At 43.2% G+C, this 26,555-nt stretch overlaps 1 protein-coding gene across 1 annotated transcript in view; it reads left to right on the top strand.

The window, feature by feature from the left end:
- The window catches only part of ANLN (anillin, actin binding protein), an 83,442-nt gene extending 67,640 nt beyond the window's left edge, over positions 1-15,802 (top strand). The window contains exons 18-24 of the mRNA XM_066585402.1: positions 2,079-2,114; positions 6,396-6,417; positions 6,527-6,639; positions 8,673-8,759; positions 11,503-11,610; positions 13,259-13,431; positions 13,766-15,802. Coding sequence (XP_066441499.1) covers positions 2,079-2,114; positions 6,396-6,417; positions 6,527-6,639; positions 8,673-8,759; positions 11,503-11,610; positions 13,259-13,431; positions 13,766-13,889 — 663 coding nt within the window. The 3' untranslated portion in view covers positions 13,890-15,802. The remainder of the gene's footprint in view (positions 1-2,078; positions 2,115-6,395; positions 6,418-6,526; positions 6,640-8,672; positions 8,760-11,502; positions 11,611-13,258; positions 13,432-13,765) is intronic.
- The last annotated feature ends 10,753 nt before the right edge of the window (positions 15,803-26,555 follow it).

Below are 26,555 nucleotides of genomic sequence, written 5' to 3' on the forward strand. Positions count from 1 at the left end.
GCACATTTTTTTCTCCCCTGTCCTCCTGCACACAGGACCTCTGACACATCCTATATATCTTTGGAATCGTGTCACCCCTAGGCATCCTGTTGTCCTATCCAGCCGAACTGACAAAGGGGTTCTTCCCCGAAACGCGTATTCCATTGCTGGCTTTGAATTTCTGAAAAAAAAATAATGAAGTGCTTTCACCATCACACATTGGACTTTGATCTACATCTTCTAGTAGCTTAGAGTGTTGCGCCTCCATACCAGTTCTTTTCACATCCTTTTCGCTACACTTACGCCCACCCTGGTGGAGCGTCATCTGGTTGGCAGCACCTCCACCATTTAAAATACTCAATCATTGAAAACTCTTTGTACTCCATAAATATTCCACCACCCTCACTGGGTCTTGCTCCACCCTCCTTTTTCATTTCTTTTACTCACAGATCAAGTATATGGCAGTAGTAACACGAGTGATACATAAGGTGGTAAATATATGAAAATACAGTAGGATAAAAAGGGGAAAAAAATGAAACGGAGCAAAGTAAAAACAAATAGTAATTAATATGTAAACGTAACAGGAAATAGCAGTACATCACAATCATCTAATGTATGAATTCATTAAAACGTTGTGTAAATTCATAGCAATTATGGAAATATGGGCTTAAAAATTACAGTATATAAAATGATATGTTAAAATTGACTAAGACAGATTCTAAGTAGTTCAATAAAATGACAAGACGCTTAAATAACAAAGTTCTGAACTGCTGGATCACAAGGAGACTTTTATAAGTAGTGAAATTGGACAACATAAGGCTGATTTGACGTTCCTAGTTTTGTCTTAAACTACAACAGAAGCTCTTATCTGCAGGACGCAAGGATTGGATATAAAATCTTGGACTTTTCTTTCTTGAGAAGAAAGATTAGAGGAGAATGTGTTTTGTGGATATAAAGATGGATTCTTTTCAAAACAAAGTGGAGAAATACTTGATACGGTGGAAACCCTGGAGTGTATCTGATAAATATCCTGATGAATATTCTTTGTAGGTTAATAGAAGTAGCAAACGTCACATCTTGTTCACATTACACATCTTGGGACTCAACGAGAGAGCGACTAAAAGTCATATAAGTGGAGTAAATTTGTTTCCAGCTGAATACTAGAAGCTAGAGCAACTGAATCAGTAATATCTGCTTTAGGGCTCCTGCCCACTTGCGGTTTTTTTTAACGCAAATGTCAATGGGACTTTCTAATGTTAAAAACGTATCACGAGTTTGTGCGATGCGTTTTTAACAATAGTCCCACTGACAAGTGTGTGAGAGCTCTTAGTGTTGTCAGTGTTTGATTATCAGTAACCAAATGAATGTTTGCATCTTTTAAAGGGGTTGTCTGCTCTCCTTTTTCTTACGGTTTTATTTATTTAAAAATAAGAAATTATACAATTTTCTAATATACATGCAGTTAAAATTCTGCTTGCATCCTTTTCTTATAACAGTGCAGTGGTTCCTATCTGCACAGTAGAATGGTATAACCCATGGATAGGTCTGTCCATAGTAAGGGCAACCAGTCATGTGACCCTCTGGTGTTCAGCAGGTATCGAATAGGTGAATAGTAGATTACTAAGCAGCAGAACTTGCACAGTATCACCTGCAGCGTCATCAGTATGTCGGCCTCTGTGGAGAAGCAGCTCTTATATTCTTCTTCCTGTCTCCTCTGCTGTTTGTTTCTTTTTTCTTTTGTGTTTTTTTTTCAGTTGACTTTATTAACAATATGAGGACATCATATGGAGACAGTTGTCTGTGTTCCTTAACAGCTGTTGACTTCTATGGGAGACTGATTATCACATACTGTTAATGGTGGATCCTGTGATGTTTATGTATATAGGTGTGTGTATCCTGTGAAAACTGCAATTTTTTTCAAATATAGCTTCTGACATTGACAATCAAGGGAGGGGAAAAACTCCAACAATTTTTAAATGTTCAACATAAATCTTGATTTATAAAATAGGTCATTATTAACTGATGGCACATTCCCTTTTCTTGGGTTATCTGGTCGTACTTCAAAGCTACTAATATATATTATTCTTTTGTTATTTTAGGCAATTACTCCAAAGAGGCTTTTGACATCAATTACAGTAAGTACTTTTTTATGTAAAAGCAACATCTTAAAAAAAACTAAAATGTTAGCGACTTATCCGGCCCAATACTGTCTCATTCACATTACATTTTGTTGCAGATTGTCACATTTGACAAGGGAAGCATGATTTCCAGAAATGTTAGCGGTTATCTTGGTTTTAAAAAAAGATACGTTTAGACTGAGCGATTATCGTTCAAACGAGCAGTCTAAATGTGAACCAATGATTGGATGAATGAGAATCACTCAATTCTCACATCCATTTTATGCAGGCATAAAAATCATTATGTGAAATACTGAATGATTCCCGTTGAATGAGTCAACTATGAATCTGCCTGCCTAAACGGGCTGTAGGAGTGCCAATTAGCTGGGAGATGACATCACCAGCACGTTTGCTTGTGGAGACAAATCATGCAGTCTGTTTCAGGTCCCTGAAAAGTTTGCCACCTGCTCCTGGGTTTCAGACTTTTCTCATGTGAGCTTGTCCCTCCTATTGTCACATGCGGCATGTAAGATCTGCTTCCACTATGCTCTCCTGCATCGGCACAGCTTCATTTCTGTACTAATTTACCCCTTGTAGTATGGCCCCTGTATATAATTTACTTACTGCATATACATTGACACCAATGCTGACTGTTTGCTTTCTCCCCTCTGAAGATTCTGCCTTGTTCTTTCTTCTTACACCCTTATACTGCCTGTGCAATCCCTCCACCTCCCCCTGCAGACTGCGCTCCACCACACTCTAATGCAGCGAAGACAAAGCATGTCTGTATAGCACCATTGACTGTAAAGGGTGAGTGAGCTGTCCTTTGTAAATAGGGACATCACACAAATGTGAAAGTCACTCTTGTAAACCCTAAAGCCTCGGCAGGGAGGGATAGATCAGAAAAAGCAGAAGCAGCAGCCAGGAGTTCTTGTGTGGTCATATCTGACAGAAGCAATGCTGCAACCAGCTATGTAAAGGACGTGCATGGACTCTAAGGCTGAGGGACACGGGGCGTAAATCTCGCGGAATGACCGCAACGAGACCGCACGGAAATACGGCTAGATTTCCACGGCAGAAAGGTAGCTTCAAATCCCGCGCTGTTCGGTTTCGCCTCCTGCATTCTGCTGAGGCCATCTCTCCACAGAGAGGAGACAGCTGACAGAGGAAACAGCAATAAAATTGGCACGCCGTGGCTTTGAATTCCACGTGGCATGTCAGTGTCATCGTGGCTTGGCTGCAATATCTTCTCTGCAGTGTGTGAACGGGATTTTTGCAAATCTAGTCCACTTTGCTGCTTTAGCCCGTGATAAAAATTGCCAGCGGAATTTTTGTCCAGAAAGTCCGCAGAGAAATTCCACAGCAGTTCTGCCTTCGTGGGAACCCAGACTAAAGGCCCAATTAGACGGAACGAGTGTCAGGCAGATGCTGCCCAATACTCGTCCCCGCACATACCAGCTCTTGTGCACCTACACGGGAGCTAGTATCGCTAGCTCACAGCGCGCGGGGGGGGGGGGGGGGGGGGTACAGTAGATTACGCTCCTCACCCTCCCCTGCCCTTCTCCATTGACATAACCTAGCGACCATTCAATACTGAACGGCTGCTATTTACACTGAGTGATCAGCTCATCGTCCAGCGCCATATGCTGTATAAATGATGTAAATAGCAGTCAATGCAGAGGGACGGAGGAGCGTGAGGAGAGAAATCTCCAGCTGCCCCGCTGTGAGCCAGCAATACTAGCTCCCATGTAGCAGCACCAGAGCAAGTATGTGCAGGGACGAATGTCAGTCATCATTGGCCCAACGTCCGTCCCATCTAAATGGGCCTTTAAGCAACAAAATGGTAGACCGAGAAAGTTGCTTAATTTCGCATTTTATTGATCCGTAGAGAAAATATTGTACAAAGGTGTCCATAGCCCTTCAAGAGAACTCCTTTCATGTTCTATATATGTATATATGCTTCAAGACCACACACCCTTCTTGTAATAAAGCAATACTTACATTAGTCTGGGAACTCCAACTACAATATTCTATTGCCTTGTGTTAAAGGAAATGTGTCATCAGAATGGCCTTTTGTATAAATCAATTTTTTTTAAAAAAACCTATTTAAGAATTTTTTAATGTAATTTGTGATATCACTATTTTAAAAGTTCTAAAACCCTGCAGTTTTCAAGTTGACGATTAATAGACTGACGTTTCCTGTTTTGTAGAGAGAACCTTTCATGATCACAAGCAGAACTACAGTGAAGGGAAATTCCTAAAGATGCAGCAAACTGTAGCTTGGCTGATCGCACAGTGCAGATCCTATCCTAACCCAATAAAAAGCCATTGTTCTCTGAATTGCTTTACAGTGGATTTTCTTATGATAAAAGTGTAAATAAACCACCATGATAACACGACATGGTCATATCACATTAGATTGAGTCAAGCTAAAGAAAAATATATCTGCAGAGATATATCCCAGAATCCACTATTAAGTAATTGCTTATCGGCTCCCCTTCCTGTATGGTGACCTCGCACAGATCACAGCACAAACATTGGTGGGTCATTGGTAAAATAAAATAAGTGATACATTCCCTTTAAGCTGATGCTTCCATGTAAAAATTTTAATTACAAAGGTAACATCGTATGTAAGGCCGAATGAAGACAATGTCCATCTAGTCCAGCCTGTTTATCCTCCTATGTTGTTGATCCAGAGGAAGGCAAAAAAAAAACCAAGAGGCAGGAGCCAATTAGCCCTTTTGGGGAAAAAATTCCTTCCCGACTCCCTAATGGCAGTCAGACTGTTCCCTGGATCAACCTCTAATAGTTCCTACCTGCCTGTATACACGGATTAACAATTAACCTAAGATTTATAGCCTATAATATCCTTCCTCTCTAGAAAGACATCAAGACCCCTTTTAAAATTCTCTATGAATTTTGCCATCACTACTTCCTCAGGCAGAGAGTTCCACAGTCTAACTGCTCTTACAGTAAAAAAACCCTTTCTGTGTTGGTGATGAAACCTACTTTCCTCTAAACGTAGCGGATGCCCTCTTGTTACCGTTGCAGTCCTTGGTATAAACAGATCTTGGGAGAGATCCTTGTATTGTCCCCTCATGTATACATGGTTATTTGGTCGCCCCTTAGTCCTCTTTTTTCCGGGGTGAATAATCCCAGCTTTGGTGCCCCTCTGGTATTCCAGTCCTCTCATTCCATGTATTAGTTTAGTTGCCCTTTTTGAACCCCCTCCAATACCGTAACATCCTTCCTGAGCACCGGTGACCAGAACTGTGCGCAGTATTCCATGTGAGGCCTGACAAGTGCCTTATATAGTGGGAGGATAATGTTCTCGTCCTTCGCCCCTATACCTCTTTTAATGCACCCCAAGACTTTATTAGCTTTTGCAGCAGCTGTCTGGCATTGGTTACTCCAGTTTAGTCTGCAATCCACTAGTACCCCCAGGGTCTTTTTCCATATCACTTTTCCCTAGCAATACCCCATTTAGTATATATTGGTGACATCCGTTTTTCCTGCCCATGTGCATAATCTTACATTTTTCAACCTTGTACTTCATTTGCCATTTTCCTGCCCAAGCCCCCATCTTATCTAGGTCCGTTTGTAGCCGTACTTTGTCCACTGTTGCATTGATTATATTGTATAATTTTGTATCGTGTACAATATATTGATATTTTGCTGTGCAGTCCTTCTATCAGGTCGTTGATAAATATATTGAACAGAATGGGGCCTAATACTGAACCCTGTGGCACCCCACTAGCAACGGTGGCCCAATCGGAGTATGAGCCATTTATTATCACCCTCTGTTTTCTTTCTCTGAGCCAATTTTTTACCCAAATACACACGTTTTCACTCAATCCGAGCTGTCTCATTTTATATATCAGCCTATTATGCGGCACGATGTCAAACGCTTTAGAGAAGTCCAGATATACGAGATCAATAGATTCTCCCAGGTCCAGCTTAGAGCTTACTTCATCGTAGAAGCTAATCAGATTGGTCTGACATGATCGACCCCTCATGAACCCATGCAGGTGTTAAGTTTAAGAAATAAGCCGGTTGATCACCCTATTGTCGTTCAGCTCCAACATTTTCACAGAGGAGAGTATTGTATCACGTCGTCTAGATATTAGCTTGTATCACTTATCAGTCAGATGCATTAAAGAACTAGATAGTACTTTTTTGGAAGTTCTCTCGAAGTTGTCTAAATGGGGAAAATACATTTCTTACGATTTACTGTAATGTATATTCTTGTACTATGATCTTAGAATATATACAACTCTAAATATTTTTCTTTTATTATAGAAGAGCAACATTCATACACCAGGTGAGCAGCAGAGAATCCTGTAACTGTTACTGTGTTTGGCATTGATAAATAATAGAGACCAATGTGATATGGTTGGACAAATTAATAATTACTAACTTCCTCCTCCCAGTTCTGGCCAGCCCAGGAGGCCCAAATGCCATCCGCACCAGTAATTTTGTTCTTGTTGGGATGCACAAGCTATCTCTAGCTTCAATTGGAAGTAACAAGTTTCTTTTAGACAAGGTAATTCTCTTTGATTATAGATATCTAATCAGTATAAATGCCTGGATAAAGCTGTCCATGGGTAGTGGTAATCTGTAAATGGAAAGTTGTGGTGTGTGTAGGTGTATATATTATATTTCTTTTACTGCTATGCTGTATACACCTGCTGCTACCATAGACTATGTCCTCAAGCCTAACCCCCCCCTCCCTTATATTTCATGTCACTGTGTATATCCCTTTCAAGGAGAGGCTTTTCTTTTCTTTAATCTTGTCCCAGTCTTCCAAAAACTGTTTTGTTTTCCTGTTAATATGGCTTCATAAGGGTTTTAGCGACATGAGTTGTATTTTTTAATTTACCAAATAATGTACTGAAAGCTTTAATATTGGTAAGTCATATGAAAGGAAGGCTTTTGCGGGGGGAGGGGTGTGGGTGGTAGTTATGGGGTTCACATCGCACAATAATCCTTTCCAATCCAATTTTGAAATCGGGGTTTCCTAAAAGGCTTTCTCTTTTAGCTGTTATAAAACTGTGCCGTCTGCTGGCTAAAGCCAGTGTGACTGCGCCAGAGAGGCTCCGACAGCGGAGTGGCTGGCAATAGACAGAATACCCTGTCAGACGTCCTCTGTAGGAAGACCTCAGACAGTGGATTGGAAAGGGTTAACTTTATTCTGTAGGTCAGTACAATTATGGAGATCAGTTATTTTAAACTTGTGAAACACAAATATAAAATTTAGTAAGGACTTGTTTTTTTTTTGTGGGGCAACCTATAAATTTTTTTTTTTTTTTTTTGTTTCTTTATTGGCACATATGACTTCTCAATCACTACTTAGTCTGTTCTTTTATTTTTTTTATTTTTGTTGGCCAGAGTGACAAAATCCACAATTCTGTTGTGTGTGATTTTTTTTTTTTTTTTTTTTTTTTTTTTTTTAAACTGTTTTCACCTTGTGTGATAGTGTGTGATATTTTAATTCAAACTTTTACGAACAAAAATACTTATTTGTTCTAGATGTCTTACTTTGTAATAGAGAAAGGAAAATCCGCGGCAGCACAAGGAGATGCAAGTAAAACAAGTGTTTATCCCTCCATCACACCCATGCAACGTTTCGATCTCGGTTGAGATCGAAACGTTGCATGTGTGTGATGGAGGGATAAACACTTATTTTACTTGCATCTCCTTGTGCTGCCGTGGATTTTCCTTTCTCTACTGTTTGAGTCTTGGATCCTGACTCCTTCTGTGGCTTGCACATTGCTGTTGGGTCCCACCTTATTGGTTTACGGAGGAGTGCTGCTTGCAAACTTTTCATTCTTACTTTGTAATAGGTGTAGCCAGACTTTTTTATACTTTTTAGTTTTTATTTTAACCCTTTGCAATCCAATTTTGAATTCAGGATTTCCTAGGGAGCTTTCCCTTTCTGCCATTATACAATGGCGCCATCTGCTGGCTAGAGCCAGTACTGCAGTATGGGACATGCTGGGGAGGCCCCTGACAACAGAGCAGCCAGTAATCTACAGTAAGAATACCCTGCCGGACATCTTCTGATAACGGAGCTGTATATATAGCCTTTAAGCAGAATGTCTTTAGACGTCACAGTGGATTGGAAAGGGTTAAAATATCTTCTTAAAGCCCCGCTAGAGGGCATGAACTTGATATCACTTGACTGCTTGTACCATATACTGCTAGTCTGCGCAGAAGCATTTGTGGTCTAGAAGTAGGTTGAATTTTCATAGAAGGTACACCGCTTTTTTTTTTTTAATAGCTGTATTATACCACTTAAGGTCATATTCGAACAACCGTATGAGTTGTACCCGTCTCACTGTTGAAAAAATAAAAACTGTCAAATTTTTCATGGACTCCAGTCTCTGCATGGTCTGGTCTGGTCTGGTCTGTAAAATATGCAGCATCCACCCCCTTCCTTCTCTCTTCAAAAAAACCCAAAACGTTTGACTAGTCAAATTGGACTGAAAATACTCGTGATTGATTGGACCTTCAGGCTTAATGTTGCACTGTTTTTATGTACTACAATAATATCTGTCTTTTTTTTTCCAAATATAGGTTCCTTTTTTGTCTCCCTTAGAAGGTCATATTTGTCTAAAACTTAAATGCCAAGTAAATTCATTTGTGGAAGAAAGAGGTTTCTTGGTGAGTTTTGTATTCCACTTTTGTGTTAAATACATAGACACAATGAAATATTCATTATTATTCCAAAGGTTTTCTTTCAAGGCTTAGTTTTTTGTTTTTTTTTCTCTCGAAGTGTTGTCTGCCGTGAGTGGTGGTGGCCCCCTCAAAGTGATGTCTGCCGTGAGTGGTGGTGGCCCCCTCAAAGTGTTGTCTGCGCCTCCCCCCCCCCCCCCCCCCCCCGTGTGTTGTCTGCCGTGCATGGCCCCCCCGTGTGTTGTCTGCCGTGAGTGGTGTGTCCCCTCCCGTGTGTTTGAGTGGTGTGTGTCGTCGTGTCCGTCCCCCCCCCCCCCCGGTGTGTTGTCTGGCGTGAGTGGCGCCCCCCCCCCCTGTGTGTCTGCTGTGAGTGGCGCAGCCGCCCCCCCCCCCCTGTGTGTCTGCTGTGAGTGGCGCAGCCTCCCCCCCCCCCCCCCCGTGTGTTTGCCGTGAGTGGCGCAGCCTCCCCCCCCCCCCCCCCGTGTGTTTGCCGTGAGTGGCGCCCCCCCCCTCCGTGTGTTTGCCGTGAGTGGCGCCCCCCCCTCCGTGTGTTTGCCGTGAGTGGCTGTGTTGTCTGCCGTGAGTGGCGCGGCCCACCCGTGTGTTGTCTGCCGTGAGTGGCGCGGCCCACCCGTGTGTTGTCTGCCGTGAGTGGCGCGGCCCACCCGTGTGTTGTCTGCCGTGAGTGGCGCCGCCCCCCCCCCCCCCTCCCCCCCGGTGTGTTGTCTGCCGTGAGTGTCGGCCCTCTGTGTGTTGTGAGTGGTTCTCCTCAGGTATACCCTAATAGTAGATGTGGTCTCGCAGTCCTCATGCTGTTCTAAGGACTCTGGACTATCTGCCTACTGGGTTTGGACCTCAGTTGAAGTCCCTTCAAAGCTTTTCTTTTGAATGTCGTAATTAGCGTTGGATATGGCTTTTAAAGGGTTAATGAGTAGAGATCCGATGTTTTGGTGATCTCCGCTGTGTATTACAGCTCTTGCCACTAATCGTACAGGAAGGCCGCCTGTGCCCACAAGCCCAGCATGATGAGCGCACTAGCCATAATGCAGCAGGTGCCCTCCTCTTAGGACGGGCGTTCTCTGTATCAGTCCTCTGTTAAATACAGACCTGCTCAATAACCTTGTTTGTTTTCAGAAATTAAAAATTGCACAGCGAGATAAAGATTTCTGTATTGAGTTAAGGCTGCATTCTCTCTGTGGTTTCTATAAGCCAAAACAAATACTGGCAGCTTGCTAGATGTTTGCCATTTTCATATCTCACCTAATCCCTTAAAACAAGTGTAACCTATCTTTCATGCTATTCAAATATTTCCCACAGAAATCTGTTACGTTGGCATATTTCAAGTCCATTGGCAAAGAAAAGCAAATCTGTTCTACAAATGATTTTGATTTAACAGATGGGTTTTGTAGAAACACATACAGCTTAAAGGGAATCTGTCGCTGTCCTTTTGCTGCTCTCACTGAGGGCACCATAAGGTAATGACAGTCACACTGATTACGGTGATATGCCTGCTGTTTGTATCTGTGCAGTAGTTTTGGGGAAACTTGCATTTTATTAGCAGTCAGATACAGAAGTAGTCCTACATATTAATGAGCTAGAAGCTGGCCGTGGCCGCCCTACCCTCCAGCCAATGATTGGCGGCTCTCTATGTACAGTAATAGGTAGACAACAGTCAATCAGTGTCTGGAGGACCTGTGGGTATAGCTAGCCTGCACCTCCATGAATATATCTGGGACTACTTTAAGTAGTCCTCTATGCATGTGCTGCCACTGATAAAAGGCAGGTTTCTCTAAAACTACCACACAGATCCCCACATCAGATATGACGCTGTAATCTATGTGACTGTCACTACCTTGTGCTGAGAGCGGGGCAAATAGATGGGTACCGTCTCTTTTAACCCTTTCCAATGCAATTGGTATCCTGGTTTTCCTAGGGGGCTTACACTTTTTCTGCTGTTATACAACAGCGCTATATGCTGGCTAAAGCCAGTACTGCATGAGATGACATGTTGGATAGGCTCCAACAGTAGAGAGACTGGCAATATACAGTAAGAGAACCCCGACGGTTGTCTTCCAAATCGGAGCTGTACATGTATAATGTCTTTAGACGTCAGACAGTGGATTGGAAAGGGTTAAGGGTGCATTCACATGGGCAAGAAAAAAATCATACGAGTTTTGTGCGCTGCGAGATGAATAAAACTTGCATCAAAATGCAGCTCGTTATTTGTAACGGGTGTATTTACATGGGTGATTGTTAGGGTTTTTTTCTCTCCTTTTCTCAGTGATGCTGTGAGGCAAAAATCGCTGCATGTTGTATTCTTGTGAGAGTCTCACACGAGGATAGAACCAACACATATGCAGACTCCAGCACATTGCTCAGCACACGAACTGCACCCAAGAAGGACGGGTGCGACTTGCTCTCATTCCTCAGATCTCTCACATAGCAATATTTTGGTCATTATGTTGATTCCACTCCTGGTTTTGGCTTACAAAGAAAAGTACAATGGAAAATTTGCACTTTCATGTTTTAGACCCACAGCTGTTTTTGATTTACAAACACTGATCCCAAATATTTATGTGAAAGGGGGCCTGAGGATGGCTCCTTTTATATTCTATCCATCAGCTCCCGCTGCAGGTAATAAAATACTTATCCGTCAGTTCACAAGGTAAGCATGTGTTTCATGTATGAAAGCGGGTAGTAGATTTGCAGTAACAAGTTTTGTTATTTCTAGACTATGTTTGAAGATGTAAGTGGCTTTGGGGCTTGGCATCGACGTTGGTGTGTATTGTCCGGTTACTGCATTTCATACTGGACGTACCCAGATGACGAAAAAAGAAAGGTTAGTCTCTAGATTAACTTGTGGGTGTCCATTTAGCATTACATATGTGGCCAAAGTCTGCTTGCTCTTGAGGGTGTGAAGTATTAGAGCATCCAGATGCAGCATCCCGTAGGGTGACCCCGGGCATATCCTTATTCCACACCACCTCTACTCAAGCCAACCCAAATAACAATCGCCGTGAATCAGCCAACCCAAATAAGCAATCAGGTTGCGAATGGTGTGGAGGTGGTGTGGAGTTTAGTTATATGCTGACCCCGGGCACATGGCATACACTGAGGAGCTGGGAGGGCAAGATGCTGGCTTGTCACAGTGACGCACACAGCCAAGGCCAGGGCAGCGCTGGGCCTCTTCCGGACACCCCCTGGCATGGGGATGCCCAATAAACATTAGGACAGGTGAAGTGGTTTTCATGGTTGACTCCACCGTTCCAGTACTTCCCGGCATGAACATTGGCGGGGAAGTAAACGAGCCACTGACAGGAGTGTAGTACCTCAGGTACATGGGAACGGGCAGGGCCTGGAATAACTTTAATGGGTGACCGCTCCAACGATAGAAGGCAAAACAGTATTCCACATGCAGGTAGATTTAGGAATATATACGGACAAGTACCTCCACACAGCGATCCCAGACTTCAGTTTTTAGAGGAGAGAAACGAAAGTTAGAGTGGTTTCACATCGGCGACAGAACCTCTGGCTGGAGGTTCTGTCGCAGATCGACTGAGAATACTGCGATAAAAAGCGCTGCTTGCAGCACTTTTTCTTCCGTCCAAAATCTGGACAGAAAGCAGGCGGACCCCATTATAAGCAGTGGGGTCAGGTGCTGTTTGGTTCCGTTCACAGACTGAACAAATCTGCCGCGAGGATTCTCCTATCCTGCACTCCAAATGGAGCAGGAAAGCAGAATCCCCAGCGCTGATGTGAAATCGCCCTAAAAATGAAATAAACAGTGGGGTTTTTTGTGTTTAAACCATTAAAGGAGATGTCCCGAGGCAGCAAGTGGGTCTATACACTTCTGTATGGCCATAATAATGCACTTTGTAATATACATTGTGCATTAATTATGAGCCATACAGAAGTTATAAAAAGTTTTATACTTACCTGCTCCGTTGCTAGCGTCCTCGTCTCCATGGAGCCGACTAATTTTTGGCCTCCGATGGCCAAATTAGCCGCGCTTGCGCAGTCCGGGTCTTCAGCAGTCTTCTATGGAGCCGCTCGTGCCAGAGAGCGGCTCCGTGTAGCTCCGCCCCGTCACGTGCCGATTCCAGCCAATCAGGAGGCTGGAATCGGCAGTGGACCGCACAGAAGAGCTGCGGTCCACGAAGGTAGAAGATCCCGGCGGCCATCTTCAGCAGGTGAGTATGAAGACGCCGGACCGCCGGGATTCAGGTAAGCGCTGTGCGGGTGGTTTTTTTAACCCCTGCATCGGGGTTGTCTCGCGCCGAACGGGGGGGGGGGTTAAAAAAAAAAAAAACCCGTTTCGGCGCGGGACATCTCCTTTAAAATCAATGGGAAAATGCGCTTATGTGCTTTCGCCAGTGGCCCTTTAAGTGATCTAGCTTAGAAGGCATATATGGACTTTTTTCGGTTCCTGGAAATACTTGAAACAGAAGAGTTTTTTTATTTTATGCTACTTTTTCACTTCTCTGCAGAATCCTATTGGAAGAATAAATCTTGCAAACTGTACGAGCAAAAAAATCGAGCCAGCGAATCGAGAATTCTGTGCAAGGCCCAGTACTTTTGAACTAATAACAGTCCGTCCACAAAGAGAAGGTGACACAGAAACACTAGTTAGCCAATGCAGAGACACGCTGTGTGTCACCAAGTAAGTACTGTTCGTCTCCTTAAATTATACCTAACTTTTCAGACCACTTGTGCCCATTTAGAGGCTTGTCATCAATTTTATAATATACTTTCATTACAAATTTGTTTCACCACTGAGAATCAAGGCTGAAGTGCAGCCCCTCTGCAATCCACGGGTGGTATAAACAGTTGTGCCATTTTATCTAGATATTAAATGTGTATGAGCACTGAAGCACAGGCAAATGGGAATGCCTAACTGCATAAAAACACAGGGTTCTTGGCGCACATGTGGGCCTATTCAATAGAAAGTATTTCTTCTTGGATTGGTTAGTAATGTCTTCTTACCTTTCATCTAGGAACTGGCTGTCGGCAGACACTAAGGAAGAACGGAATCTTTGGATGCAGAAATTAAACCAAGTTCTTGTGGATCTGCGCATGTGGCAGCCGGACGCCTGTTATAGGCCACCCAACAAGTCTTAGAATGTTGGATGTTTAGTTCCATTAATATATTCAGCACATTCCCTTCCCTGTGTTCTGCTTTACTCCAGGCATATAAATAATGTATGTTATGCCACTGGCTGCACATTTTACCTTCAAATGCCAGCAAAGACGTTGTGTTTTTTTTTTTTTTTTCTTCCATTAACCTCATTGATTACGCTTAGATTTTTTGGTAGGAGAATTTAATGAATAGGTGGTGGTTATACAATGTGCGCCTCAGAGGCACGGAGCTTGGGTTTCATACATTTTGTTTTTAGTCTTTTTTATTTTGCTGGGTTGGTAATGGGAATGTGCCTTTTGGGAGAGCTTTAACCTTCTGCTATATTATGTGCAATATATAAGCCAGTGTCGGGGCCTTAATGATGAGCACAGTTTTAATATAAATGTTTGTTTTCAATATTACAAAACTGCTGTCCGCTCTATAAAAGTGGGTCAGAGCACACTGCGCTGTTTTACCCGTCTTGAATTCCTGTCTCGGTCGCGGTGACCCCCGTCTGTCATTGGATAGAAACCTTTTTTTTTTTTTCCTATAACCTATATTTATGAAACTTGGTACTTGACTCTTAACGCATCTATCTATCTATTCCTAACCAAACTGATTTTACTGCGGGGGAGTTAATATGTTTAGATCGTATGCCATGATTACAGCTTGGGATCATCGATTAGCACACAAGTTGATTCAATGACATTTTTTCCTTAAAGGGGTTTGTCCAGGATTAGATAACAAGTCTGCCATGTTTGCAGTAACTGCACCGTGTCCATCTATGGGCTGTTTACAGTATTGCAGTTAATGCGGATGAAATGTACTACTAGACTCATGTACTCATGCACAGACGTGCTGTTCTTGGGAAAACTAGTTTTCTTTTGTAGTCCCGGACAATTGCATTTAAGCCCGTTAAATGGAGACATGTAAATTGTTAGTCAGGGAGCAAGAGGGAAAAAAGGGGAGCGGCAGTATTTTAATATTGGGAATTTTATAAAGCTGCTATATTGCCAGCTGCGTGCTTTACTAGTTAACTATTTTACCCATACGGCAACTATGTATTTAGGAAAGCACTTTGAGAATATTGCCCTATGTGTACCTCCTGCAGTAGATCTAAGGGCGCCCATACACTGTTTGGATCTCTGCTGTAACCACAAGCGGATATTAACTGATTGTCAGGCGATACCTGAACTCCATATTGTTTGAATTGATGAGTCCAAGTCCTTGTTGGTAGCGGTTGTGGCAGAGGTCGGCTCTCTGTATGAGCACTTGAAGAGATGTTTAATCGTCAATGTACTGAGAAGTTCCACCTGATAGAATTAGAAGACAAGCTGTAAATTGATTAGAGTACATTAGTAATGTCCTCTCGCTGTCCCTTCAGGAGGAGGATTAATAGACAAATGCAATTTTGCAGCTCATTGGTTCTTAAATTAGGATTTACACTATCCACGGTAAGTATGGGTAGCCAGGAATTTCTTACTAACCTGTATCTACTAGGTTAATGTCATAACATTCTTGGATTGGAAGGAAGGTTTACCATGAACAGCTCTTGCTTTTATTGGGAAAATTATGTTCAGGAGAGGCGATATGTAAAAAGTTTAGAATTTTAGCATTTTAAATCTCTAAAGTATTGACCCTATAAGTTCTGTCACTGTCTCGATGAACGTTGGGTGTTCGGATTTCACTATTTTGTGACATGGCATTGTTGCCGTCATGGGTTTCACCAAGAATCCTTCTTTGTATTAACACACATTGGAACACTATGACCCCTTCCACCACACACATTTCAGTGTGTCGTCTGTTTTGGGTTTTTTTGTGTGTGTCTCACTTTTTGTGTCTTTTTATTATAGAATGTACAGAGATGTATGGGGAGTCTGTCAGTGCAAAATAAAACTTGTATCTATGTATTAAACATGTTTTATTGTTCTGTATTAGAAATGTGCTGTCCACAATCTCTATTAGGGCATATGGTTGTCTTCACAAGACATCCTTTCCCCATGAGCTGGGGTGGAGAGTTGCTAACAAACACTTGCTTTCACGGACTTTATCTATCCATATATCACACTTATTTAATGGCCGCCATGCAGTATTTCATTGCCACTAGTGTAGAAGCGGTCAACAAGCTTGTCTGACATTTAGCTCTTCCAATGTTGCTGTAAAGACCAACGTGTGGATGCAACTGGCCAGACAAAGTTGTGATGGCTGATGGGAATCCTGATGGACTTCAGTGCGAAAGCCTGCAAGACGGACCAATAATAGACTAATTCAAGATCTATGGATACTAGATACAAATTTGATCTGCAATGTTTTAAAAAAATACTTCAGGTTTCTGGAAACGTTCTGCTTTGTGTGCAGGAGACCTTAGAAACCTCCACATGGCCTGTAGTGTAAATGCTGGGGAATTCATTTAGATTGTGTATGAAGCTTGGCCTTACGCCAATCTCCCTTGTCTGGCATCTATACATTGTGGTAAGCAGTTGGGTACAATTTTTTTTTTGTTTTCTTAAATCTAGGAAAGCTGGAAACTGCATAAATAGGAGAATCCTCATTTTTTTTTTGTGGGTTTGGGAAGCCTCCATTCTTCATGATGTGAGCTCATTTTGGCAGGGGACAGCAGCATTCTGATGGGGCGTCTTCATCCAGAAGCTATGCTAAATTGTGTTTGCCTTAAAAGGGGAGAACTGTTGGTAGTGGGTTTTTTTTCCCTATAGGAAAGAGGAAAAGGTTTTTCTTTTAATGGCACGTATATCTGGCACCATTTCTGCCACTTGAACAAATACATAGTAATGTGAAACCACCTTTACTGTCACATCTGTGTTGGATTTTCCAGTCGGAGGTTCTGTCAGAGATCCGGCTTCAACTACCTGAAGAAAAAGCGCTGCATGCAGCACTCCTTCCTTCGTTACAAAACCGGACAGTGAGGCAGAAAGCGGGCAGACCCAATTATAGTCTATGGAGTATATTCAGCGTTGCTTGGCTCCATCCAGATTTGGAGCCATTTGGACACAGAGAACTTAGCAGGAAAGCAGAATCCGCAGCGCAAGTGTGAAACAACCCTAAAATTAAGGTCAACGTTCTCGCCTGGACAGCTTGGTCCAGAGAAGTGCAATGCTCTTTTGAATGTAATCAGCCATCAAACTGCTGTCTTAATTATAAAGTTTGCAGACTTAAAGGGGTGTATACAGGCTCCCCCTCCATCTTTTATTGAAATTTACAGACTCTCATTCATTTTAGATACAAGGGCTGCCTTTTAATACTCCAACATATAGACTTCTGAACTGCTTTAGTGTCGCACTAAAACAAATTGTACTTGTATAACAAAATGGGACAGAAGATTAGTAGTTGTGAGGCCAAGCGCCTCACTGGACCTGCCACCACCTCTACCCCTGAGATCTCCTGCATCCAGAAGATGACTGACTACGCAGGGACATGTGACATTTCTGGTCACATACCCCTCAAGCAGTCATCTTGTGGATTGAGAAGCTCTTAGGATAGGAGTAGGTGAGGCATTGCTTGAAAATCCAACAGAACAAGACAAAAGGCCTAATAAGTAATATGCATTTGCAAACTGCTTTGCTTAAGCGCAACACTTCTGTGGCATTCCCTTCTTGTCTTTTCAGGGCCTAGATGGGAAAACCTGGCCCTTTGTTTCCAATCACCTTTGGAAAAAAACAGAGCACTTCTGCCCACCTCTGTTTTGAATAGCTCACATTGAAGTGAATGAGAACTATAAGAACAGCATAGCACAGTGTTTATGTAACTCCCCAAATTATGGAAACTGTGTAGCGCTAGTTTCCATTCACTTCTATGAGGGCTATATAAACAGCGATGAACTAAAGCGTTCCGGTGGCCAGTAATTATAGCAGTAGTTTCCCACCTCTGCTATGGCGAGCAGAGATGGGAATACCTCTTTAACGTAGTACTTTATTGTGGTGCAGAGACACTGTTTCTAGTGTAGACCCCCATTCCTCTTCAAAAGAGAGAGATTATATATATAAAATATATATTTTTGTCTTCCTCATGTAGTTTACGACTGCAATGTATAGTCCTGGGATCACACAATGCAATCAAGTCCTAGGTAGGGGGCTACCTAGCACTCTGTTGCAGAATTATCCTGTCCTGGCTGCCATTAGACCATATGACTCTGACAACCCAAATTCCGCAGCATCACCTCTGTGGACTGAAAATCTATTTCTACATGCTAACCTATGAGTGTTGATGTGAGCAGCCCGGACCGGAGCTGAGAATTCTGCAAAAAAGCACTGTGTAAGAGTTCCTGGTACTACATATTACCGTCTGTAGTTTACAAATCCCTTTCAGCTGCTCGTCGCCACTAGAGGGAGATTTGTTATAATCTATTACTACAGAGTTTCACGTATAAACAGTAAACATGGAGCCCTTTCTAATTTCAGAATTTTGGCTTTGATAGAAATTTTGGAAATGATTCTCAAAACTGAGCTTGAACCGCTGTTAACTGTATGCATAAAACACAAAATTGTACCCAAGACCTTCAAATATGTGTTTGTCAGCAATTCTCTATACCAGAAAGTCAAAGAACAAAAAGTAGAAATTGCCTGCAGTTCATCACTCGGTATTTAGAGACAGATTGTTATACATTACTCGCCACCTGCACATTTGACAGGTTTGCCTGAGAACCAGATGACCTTTTTAAAAACTTGATGGAAGCCCATAACTTACGGACTTCTTTACTGATGATATATACTTCTCAGTATAATAAAACAAAGATCTGGTACCGTGTTAGCCAGTAGAGCAAAATGTGATTGTTCCCAGCAAGAGAAGCCAAGTAATCTTGTAGATATACCTTTTAATGGCTAACAAAAATACATGATGTAATAATAGCGAGCTTCCGAACCAACGCAGGGTTCTTCTTCAGGCTTATGGATTGGATCTGAAGAGGCATGGATATTTATACACACTTATAACATACATACTTATGACAAGGCACAGATATGGATGTGATTGGTTCGCACTTAAAAGGAATTCTGCAACAGCAAACAAACTTTTTTTGTCTAGGCACTGATAGCGGAGTGAAAGTTTTATGGTCCCTAAATTACTGTTGGAGGGGGGGAGGTCAGCAGGCTTGAATTGCTACAAGAGGTACACAGACATTTTTAGCTAAACACTGATAAGGGAGTGAAAGTTTATGGTCCCTGAATTACTGCTGATGGGGTCTTATATGTATAATAAATGTCTCACACTTCCCGTTCACGCATAAATCCTGGGGAATAATTTAACCCAGTATTCAGCGTGTCAAAGGTTATCAATTTATATTCCCAAATTCTTCTGTGGTTTTGTGACTTGAAACCACCCTTCAATATCAAAACTCTCATATCTCCTATGTTATGTCCATGGTTAGAGAAGTGCTCGGCCACAGGTAATTCTCTTTTTCTGTGTTCAATCGTGTGGCGATGAGATCTCATCCTCGCTTTCAGTTTCTGTCCTGTTTCTCCAACAGAAAGACCCCCAACAGGACATTTACTGCACATGATCAGGTACACAACATTGGACGTGGAACATGTGAATGTCCCTGGGATCTTATAGTCCTGCTGTGTGTTGGGGATCCGTATCCTGTCCGCAGTCAGTATATGTCAGCAGGTCTTACAGCTCCTTACATTACAGGGATAAGTTCCTTTTTGTGTGTCAGAGGGTAATGCACTCCTGATTATAAAGTTCCTCAAGTTAGGAGGTTGCCCGTAACACAGAAGCGGAGGGTCCGGGAATATGGTTTTCAGACGGTCATCCTTGTGCAGGGTATGGTGGAGTTTTCTTGCGGTTTTCCTTAGTACCTCTAGTTGCGGATTGTAGGTCACTACTAGAGGCACACGATTGTTTCTTTCCTTCTCCTTGTATTGGAGTAGTTGATTTCTGGGTATCCTGGTGGCTCTGGTGATTTGGTCATCAATTGAGGTGGGATGGTAGCCCTGATTTATAAATGTTCTTTTAAGATGGTACAAATGTTCCTCTCTGTCTGTTGGGTTGGAGCAGATCCGGTTGTATCTGATGGCCTGGCTGTAGACAATGGACTTTTTGATGTGTTTAGGATGGAAACTGTCCCATCTGAGGTATGTGGGCCGATCAATCAGTTTTCGGTATAGGGATTCTGTATTGAGTTGTTTTAAATCTTTATGGTGGTGTCCAAAAAGTTGATTTCTGTATGCGAGTAGCTTAATGTCAGTTTTATGGTGGGGTGGAATGCATTGAATCTTTCATAGAATTTTAGTAATTCTTGTTTGGTGTGGGTCCAGATTATCAGGATGTCATCAATGTAGCAGAAGTAGGCCAATGGTTTGCTGGGGCAAGAGGCCAGAAAGTCACTCTCCAGTTTTGCCATAAAAAGGTTGGCATATTGTGGTGCCATTTTACTGCCCATGGCAGTCCCCGTGAGTTGCAGGAATTTCTCTTTGCCAAAGGAGAAATAATTGTGTGTGAGAATGAATCTTGTGAGTTGTAGCACCGCATCAGAGGCAACCCCATTGGCCTCAAGGTGCGCCTGGCAGGCAGTCAGTCCATCCTCGTGTGGGATGTTGGAATACAAGGATTCCACATCCATAGTGGCCAGGTGCCATTGGGGAGGGGACCTACGGTTGACAGTTTGTTCAGTAGGTCCATGGTGTCTTGCAGGTAGCTGGTTGTGTTTCTCACCAGTGGTTTGAGGATGCCTTCCACCCATCCTGAGATTCCTTCAGTGAGGATTCCCATACCTGAGAAAATCAGCCTTCCTGGGTTGCCAGCTTTGTGTAGTTTTGGAAGCATGTAGAATGTTCCCACCTTGGAGTTCTCCGGTATCAAGTCCAGAAGTTTTGTGGAGCCCACAGACAGGCTTCTGATGACCCTTCTCAATTTCCTCACATATTTCTGAGTCGGGTCTTGATTTAGTTTGGTGTAGTATCTGGTGTCCGTCAGCTGTCTGTTTGCTTCTTTTTTGTAGTCCGATGTGTTCATGAGGACTATAGCACCACCCTTGTCTGCAGGCTTAATTGTCATTTCCTTGTTGCTCTTAAGTGCATGGATGGCCCTTCTTTCCTGCATATTGATATTAAATGTTTCACTTTCATGCTTGTCCAGTATAGTGGATAGTGACTGGGGTTGTGAGATGACAGATTGATAACACAGCTGGCTTTACCTTTGTCCGTGTGCCGTTGGGGGTTCTGTTCCATCCTGCCAGACTCGGGGTGCTCCTGATCCGTGTTTGGGTACAGGCCTGCTTTGAGTTGAAGTCTCTGGAGTTTCTTTTCCTTGTTCTGAATAAGGCAGCATCGTAGTGTTGTGTAAAAGTGTTGCATTTCCAGGTTCACGTCCTCTGTAAGTATTTCTTAAAGTTTGTATGTCCACAAGGGCCTTATTCTTGTTGCTGTAGAAGACATGGATAAGGTGATTCCACAGTCTCTCAGAAGTCCGCTATCAGTGCCTAGACAAAAAGTTTGTTTGCTGTTGCAGAATTCCTTTTGAGGCCTTAGTCAGACGGGCGTTTTTAGCCGCGATTTGCGCATGCGTCCGGCGATTTTATAAAACCATTGCTTTGCAATGGTATCGGACACATGAGCGCTTTTTATGCGCTCGTCCGATAAATTATAGAACAAAAAATCGCAGATCGCACCTATCTGCGATTCCTGTTCTCTTTTGTATATGCGCTCAATGGGGCCGGCGGCAGCAGCGCCGACCCCATTGAGAACATATAGAAGACAAATCATTCTTCTCTGCCACAGCTGTGGCAGAGAAGAACGATGTTTGCCCATTGAATTCAATGGAGCGGCAATACAGCCGCTCCATTGAAAGCAATGGGCTGCCGGCGTGCGCGGGGTGAATTGTCGGGAAGGGGTTAAATATATAAGCCCTTCCCTGCAATTCATCCTAAAATGTGTTAAAATAAAAAAAAATTGTATACTCACCTTTCCGCTGCAGCCGGAGTCCAGCCGCTGTCAGTTCTCCTGAACTGCTTCTCGGCACTATTCAGCCGGCGGGGCTTTAAAATCCCCACCTGCTGAATGATCTGCCTCTGATTGGTCACAGCCCTGACCAATCAGAGGCCGGTTTCACGAATTCATGAATGGGTGAGTGACTGCTGCCTCTCAGTGCTAAGCCAATCAGGGGCAGGTCTGACTCACATCCATTCATGAATGGGTGTGAGTGAGACATGCCTCTGATTGGCTCAGCGCTGAGCCAATCAGGGGGCAGGTCTGACTCACACCCCCTTCACACCCACTGCAGGACGGCCGCGCGGAGCTCCGGCTGCCGGGAGAAGGTGAGTATACAATTTTTTTTTTTTATTTTTACACATTTTAGGATGAATTGCAGGGAAGGGCTTATATATTTAAGCCCTTACCGACAATTCATCCCGGGCTCGCCCGCAGCGCATTGCTTTAAATGGAGGCGGCTCTATTGCCGTCTCCATTGAATGCAATGCCCTGGACAGCTCCGGCCCGTTTCTAATGAAACGCGGCTAGGAGCAGATTTGCGGGCGACTTGCGCGCAACGGTCACGCGATTTGCGGATGCGCATCCGTCATGCGATCCGCAAATCGCGCGAAAAAACGCCCGTCTGACTAAGGCCTCAGTGCGAACCAATCACATCCATATCTGTGCCTTGTCATAAGTATGTATGTTATAAGTGTGTATAAATATGCATGCCTCTTCAGATCCAATCCATAAGCCTGAAGAAGAACCCTGCGTCGCTTCGGAAGCTCGCTATTATTACATCATGTATTTTTGTTAGCCATTAAAAGGTATCATATCTACAAGATTGTGTGGTTTCTCTTGCTGGGAACAATCACTTACTTCTCAGTGTAATGTCATTTCACTATAATATGTAGTTACAAAAGCTTTTAAATTGTGACCAGACAGCTCAAGTTTCCTTGATTTTTCACACCCAATAAACCAATCTAAGTTGGGAAATTACATTTCTACAGGCTTAATTACCTGCTCACTGGCATTACACATTTTACCACAATCACTTCTGGTAAGTTTGCAGCGCTGGTTGAAAGTTGGCAAAAAATAGTTGTGTATGCACTCATGTAATAAGATCAGCAAATTCACAAACCATATCTAGCTGTCCAGTCTCTAAAACTCTCTAAAGGTTTAACACTTGAGCCCAATGGTATAGGGCGATGTTGCAGTAACGGCAATGCCGCTCCAACTTTACCAACCAGCAGCCACATGGTACTGCTGGCATGATCAGGCTGCCACTGTCTGCCCTGAATGGGTACAGCTGCTGCTGCATTGCTGCTACTGCAACTTCACCCCGTACCCTTAATAGTCCTCCTGCTTCCTATACCAGAGATTTTCCCCTGGTGCAGAGCCATGTCAAAATCCACAAGTAACATGCACCTTATGGGGCAGATTGTATAACATTTGAAAAGGTGAAATCCACACTGAGATTCCACGGCATAAATTGAAATCTGCACTGCATGTCAATTCCACACTCATTTTTCCCTCGCTATGTATATGGCATTTGTTGAATTCTTCCAGATGGTTTTTACTGCAAATGCTGTGAAAAATCTGCATTGCTTGTGCTGTGTGAAGCCTTCAAATGGTTTGAGTTTAGAAAAAGCATCACTCCTTTCTGCTAGAGACGCCACCACTCTTGGCCAAGGGCTGTACCTGGTAGTGCAGGTGGGCCTATTCCAGTAACCAGTCTATGCACAAGAGTTGCACTTTCTGAAAGAAAGAAGCAATATTCTTTACATTGCCTATTCTTTAATATTAGGGCGGATTTGTACACTGATTTATGGTCCAAGACCAGGAGAGTTGTTGTTTTATAGACCAATGAAATCCATATACACATTACATTTGAAATTGGAGCACAGCTGAAATATGCTGTACTGTTTAGAAAATATTATATTCCACTTCCTGCAGCATCCACATTAATGTGTGTAATTTAAGTCTCTTGCTGCCCTGGGTACCGTAGATACAAAATATTCAAAAACACAAAACAGTTTTCACACTTTTGGAATGTACAAATAAAACCTAAATTACTAAATGAAAAACACTAATTCTTCTCACGCTATATTTTCTGAAAGTTGACACTTGAAACATTAACATAAGATTTACATGAATGTACTTGTGTGTATAAAATGTTAAGGGACAATTTGACACTTTAAGCATTTTTTTCCTAATTTAAAAAAAAAATGGATTAGGGGCTAAAAGTGTAATGCACAACGCCACCAAAAAAAATTAAGTTTGTGTGAAAAATAATTGTGTGACTCATTTGATGCCATGATTCAGACGCCGGTACCAACAGCTGGCTTGTAAACTGAATAACCAGCCTAATTATGCAATGTGAAAATGAAAGTTCGCTGGATGTGGCCTTGTACAGTTTAACTTCCTGTATTGTGCACAGAGCTAAAACAAGACCAAAATCAAAGCTTGATCTGCAATACAGCCTGAGGGCTTATTCAGACGGGCGTAGATCGGTTGTGTTTTCACGCCCAGCCGTTATACACTGCCCCTCTCTGCAATGGGAGAAGGCGGGCCGGGAATTAGTGCACTGAGCTCCTGCGCCTTCTCCACTGTTTGCAATGAGGAGGTGGGGCAGAATTTAGCTCCAATCGTCCCATTGCAAAGTTCTGCCCTGCCCCCTCCCATTACAAACAGGGGAGAGGGGGCGGGAGCTCAGTGCACTAGCTCCTGGCCCACCTCCTCACCTTGCAGAGAGGGGCAGTGTATATCGGCGGGGCGTGAAAACTTGACCGATATACACACGTCTGAATAAGCACTGAGATATAGTGATCTGAAGAGAGCATGTATGTCATACGTCTTTGCAAGGATATAGGGAAGGGATATCAAACTAATTTTCAAGGAGAGCCATATTATGCATTATGGTTGCCTTAAAGAGGGGCTGTGTTGTAAGGGTGCTTTTACATGGAAAGATTTATTTGCGTGTGCAGCCGGTTTCTACAGCCAGACAAAGCGTTCTGTTCGCTTGCAAATTATTCAGTCGTTCATTCACTGTATCAGCAACTATACAATATGTATTTAAACCGAATGAGTCACCGATGATTTTCATGCTTGCATGAAATGAACGAATTATCGTTGGCTGTGTTTTCACAGAATGATTATCATTCAAATTTGAGCAATCCAGCAATTGTGTTTTTCTCCTCAAATTATCCCGTGTAAAAGCACCTTGAGGGCTTATTCAGACGTCCTTATAACGTCCGGGTTTTTATGCCCGGCCAATATACTTTGTCCCTCTCTGCAGGGGCAGTAGGTGGGCTAGGAGCAGTATACTGAGCTGCTGCCCCCTCTTCGCCCCTCACTACTATTTGCAATGGGAGGGATGGGGCGGAGCTAAGTTCCACCCCCTCCAATTGCAAATAGTGGCGATGGGCAGGAGTATAGGGCATTGCTCCTGGCCCGCCACCTCCCCCTGCAGAGACCCAGCGTATATCGGCCGGGTGTGAAAACCTGGCCGATATACGGTCGCCTGAATAAGCCCTGAGATTGTTTGAATGTAACTACTCCTTAACATATTGTTAAATAATCTTAGACACCAGATCACACACCATCTGCCATTGATCCTGTTCCAAAAAAAGTAAACAAAGCAGTGTAGGTACATGGTTTTTCTATGTTGCTGCTAAAATTAAATTGTTGAAGGAAAGATGGTATGGTGTGCTACTTGGTCAGAAAAAAGTGAGCATGTCCTTCAGGACCAGGTTTGATATTGGCTAGACCCCTCTACCTCTTTAGCACTGAACTTCCTACCTTAGAGGGTGGCTGGGGGACGTGGGTAGGGTTGTCAGAACTGTACCACCATCTGTGAGTTGCTGAACAGAGGAGTATGGAAGGCACTGGGGCTCAAAGATGGCACCCACTCCCTATGCTGGCTTCATCCTCTGGGGAAAGTGGAGAGCAGGTCCACATAAAAGGACAGGACAGATTTGGCCCGCAAGGCATTGAGTATGACGCGTGATGTAGGAGATACAGGCAGAGGGAAGGTTTAAAGGGGTTGTCCCGCGCCGAAACGGGTTTTTTTTTCTTCAATAGGCCCCCCGTTCGGCGCGCGACAAACACAAGGGATGGGTTAAAAAAAAAAAAAAAAACAGTTTAGTACTTACCCGAATCCCCGCTCTGCGGCGACTTCTTTCTTACCTTCGCAAGATGGCTGCCGGGATCTTCACCCACGATGCACCGCGGGTCTTCTCCCATGGTGCACCGTGGGCTCTGTGCGGTCCATTGCCGATTCCAGCCTCCTGATTGGCTGGAATCGGCACACGTGACGGGGCGGAGCTACGTGGACCAGCTCTCCGGCACGAGCGGCCCCATTCACCAGGGAGAAGACCGGACTGCGCAAGCGCGTCTAATCGGGCGATTAGACGCTGAAATTAGACGGCACCATGGCGACGCGGACGCTAGCAACGGAACAGGTAAGTGAATAACTTCTGTATGGCTCATAATTAATGCACAATGTACATTACAAAGTGCATTAATATGACCATACAGAAGTGTATAACCCCACTTGCTTTCGCGGGACAACCCCTTTAAATACTTTTTAATTATAAAGCAGGCTAACGCAGAAAAACAATTTCCTGGACAAAACCCTTGAGCGATGATTTGGTACCCTACTATTACTGGTATGCTTTGGTTAACAGATAATGTTAATGTACAGCGTTAAAGTAAATTGAAATGTCCGGTACTGGAAGCCCGTAATCA

This window comes from Eleutherodactylus coqui, chromosome 12 (genome assembly GCF_035609145.1).
Source record: "Eleutherodactylus coqui strain aEleCoq1 chromosome 12, aEleCoq1.hap1, whole genome shotgun sequence".
Lineage (NCBI taxonomy): Eukaryota > Metazoa > Chordata > Amphibia > Anura > Eleutherodactylidae > Eleutherodactylus > Eleutherodactylus coqui.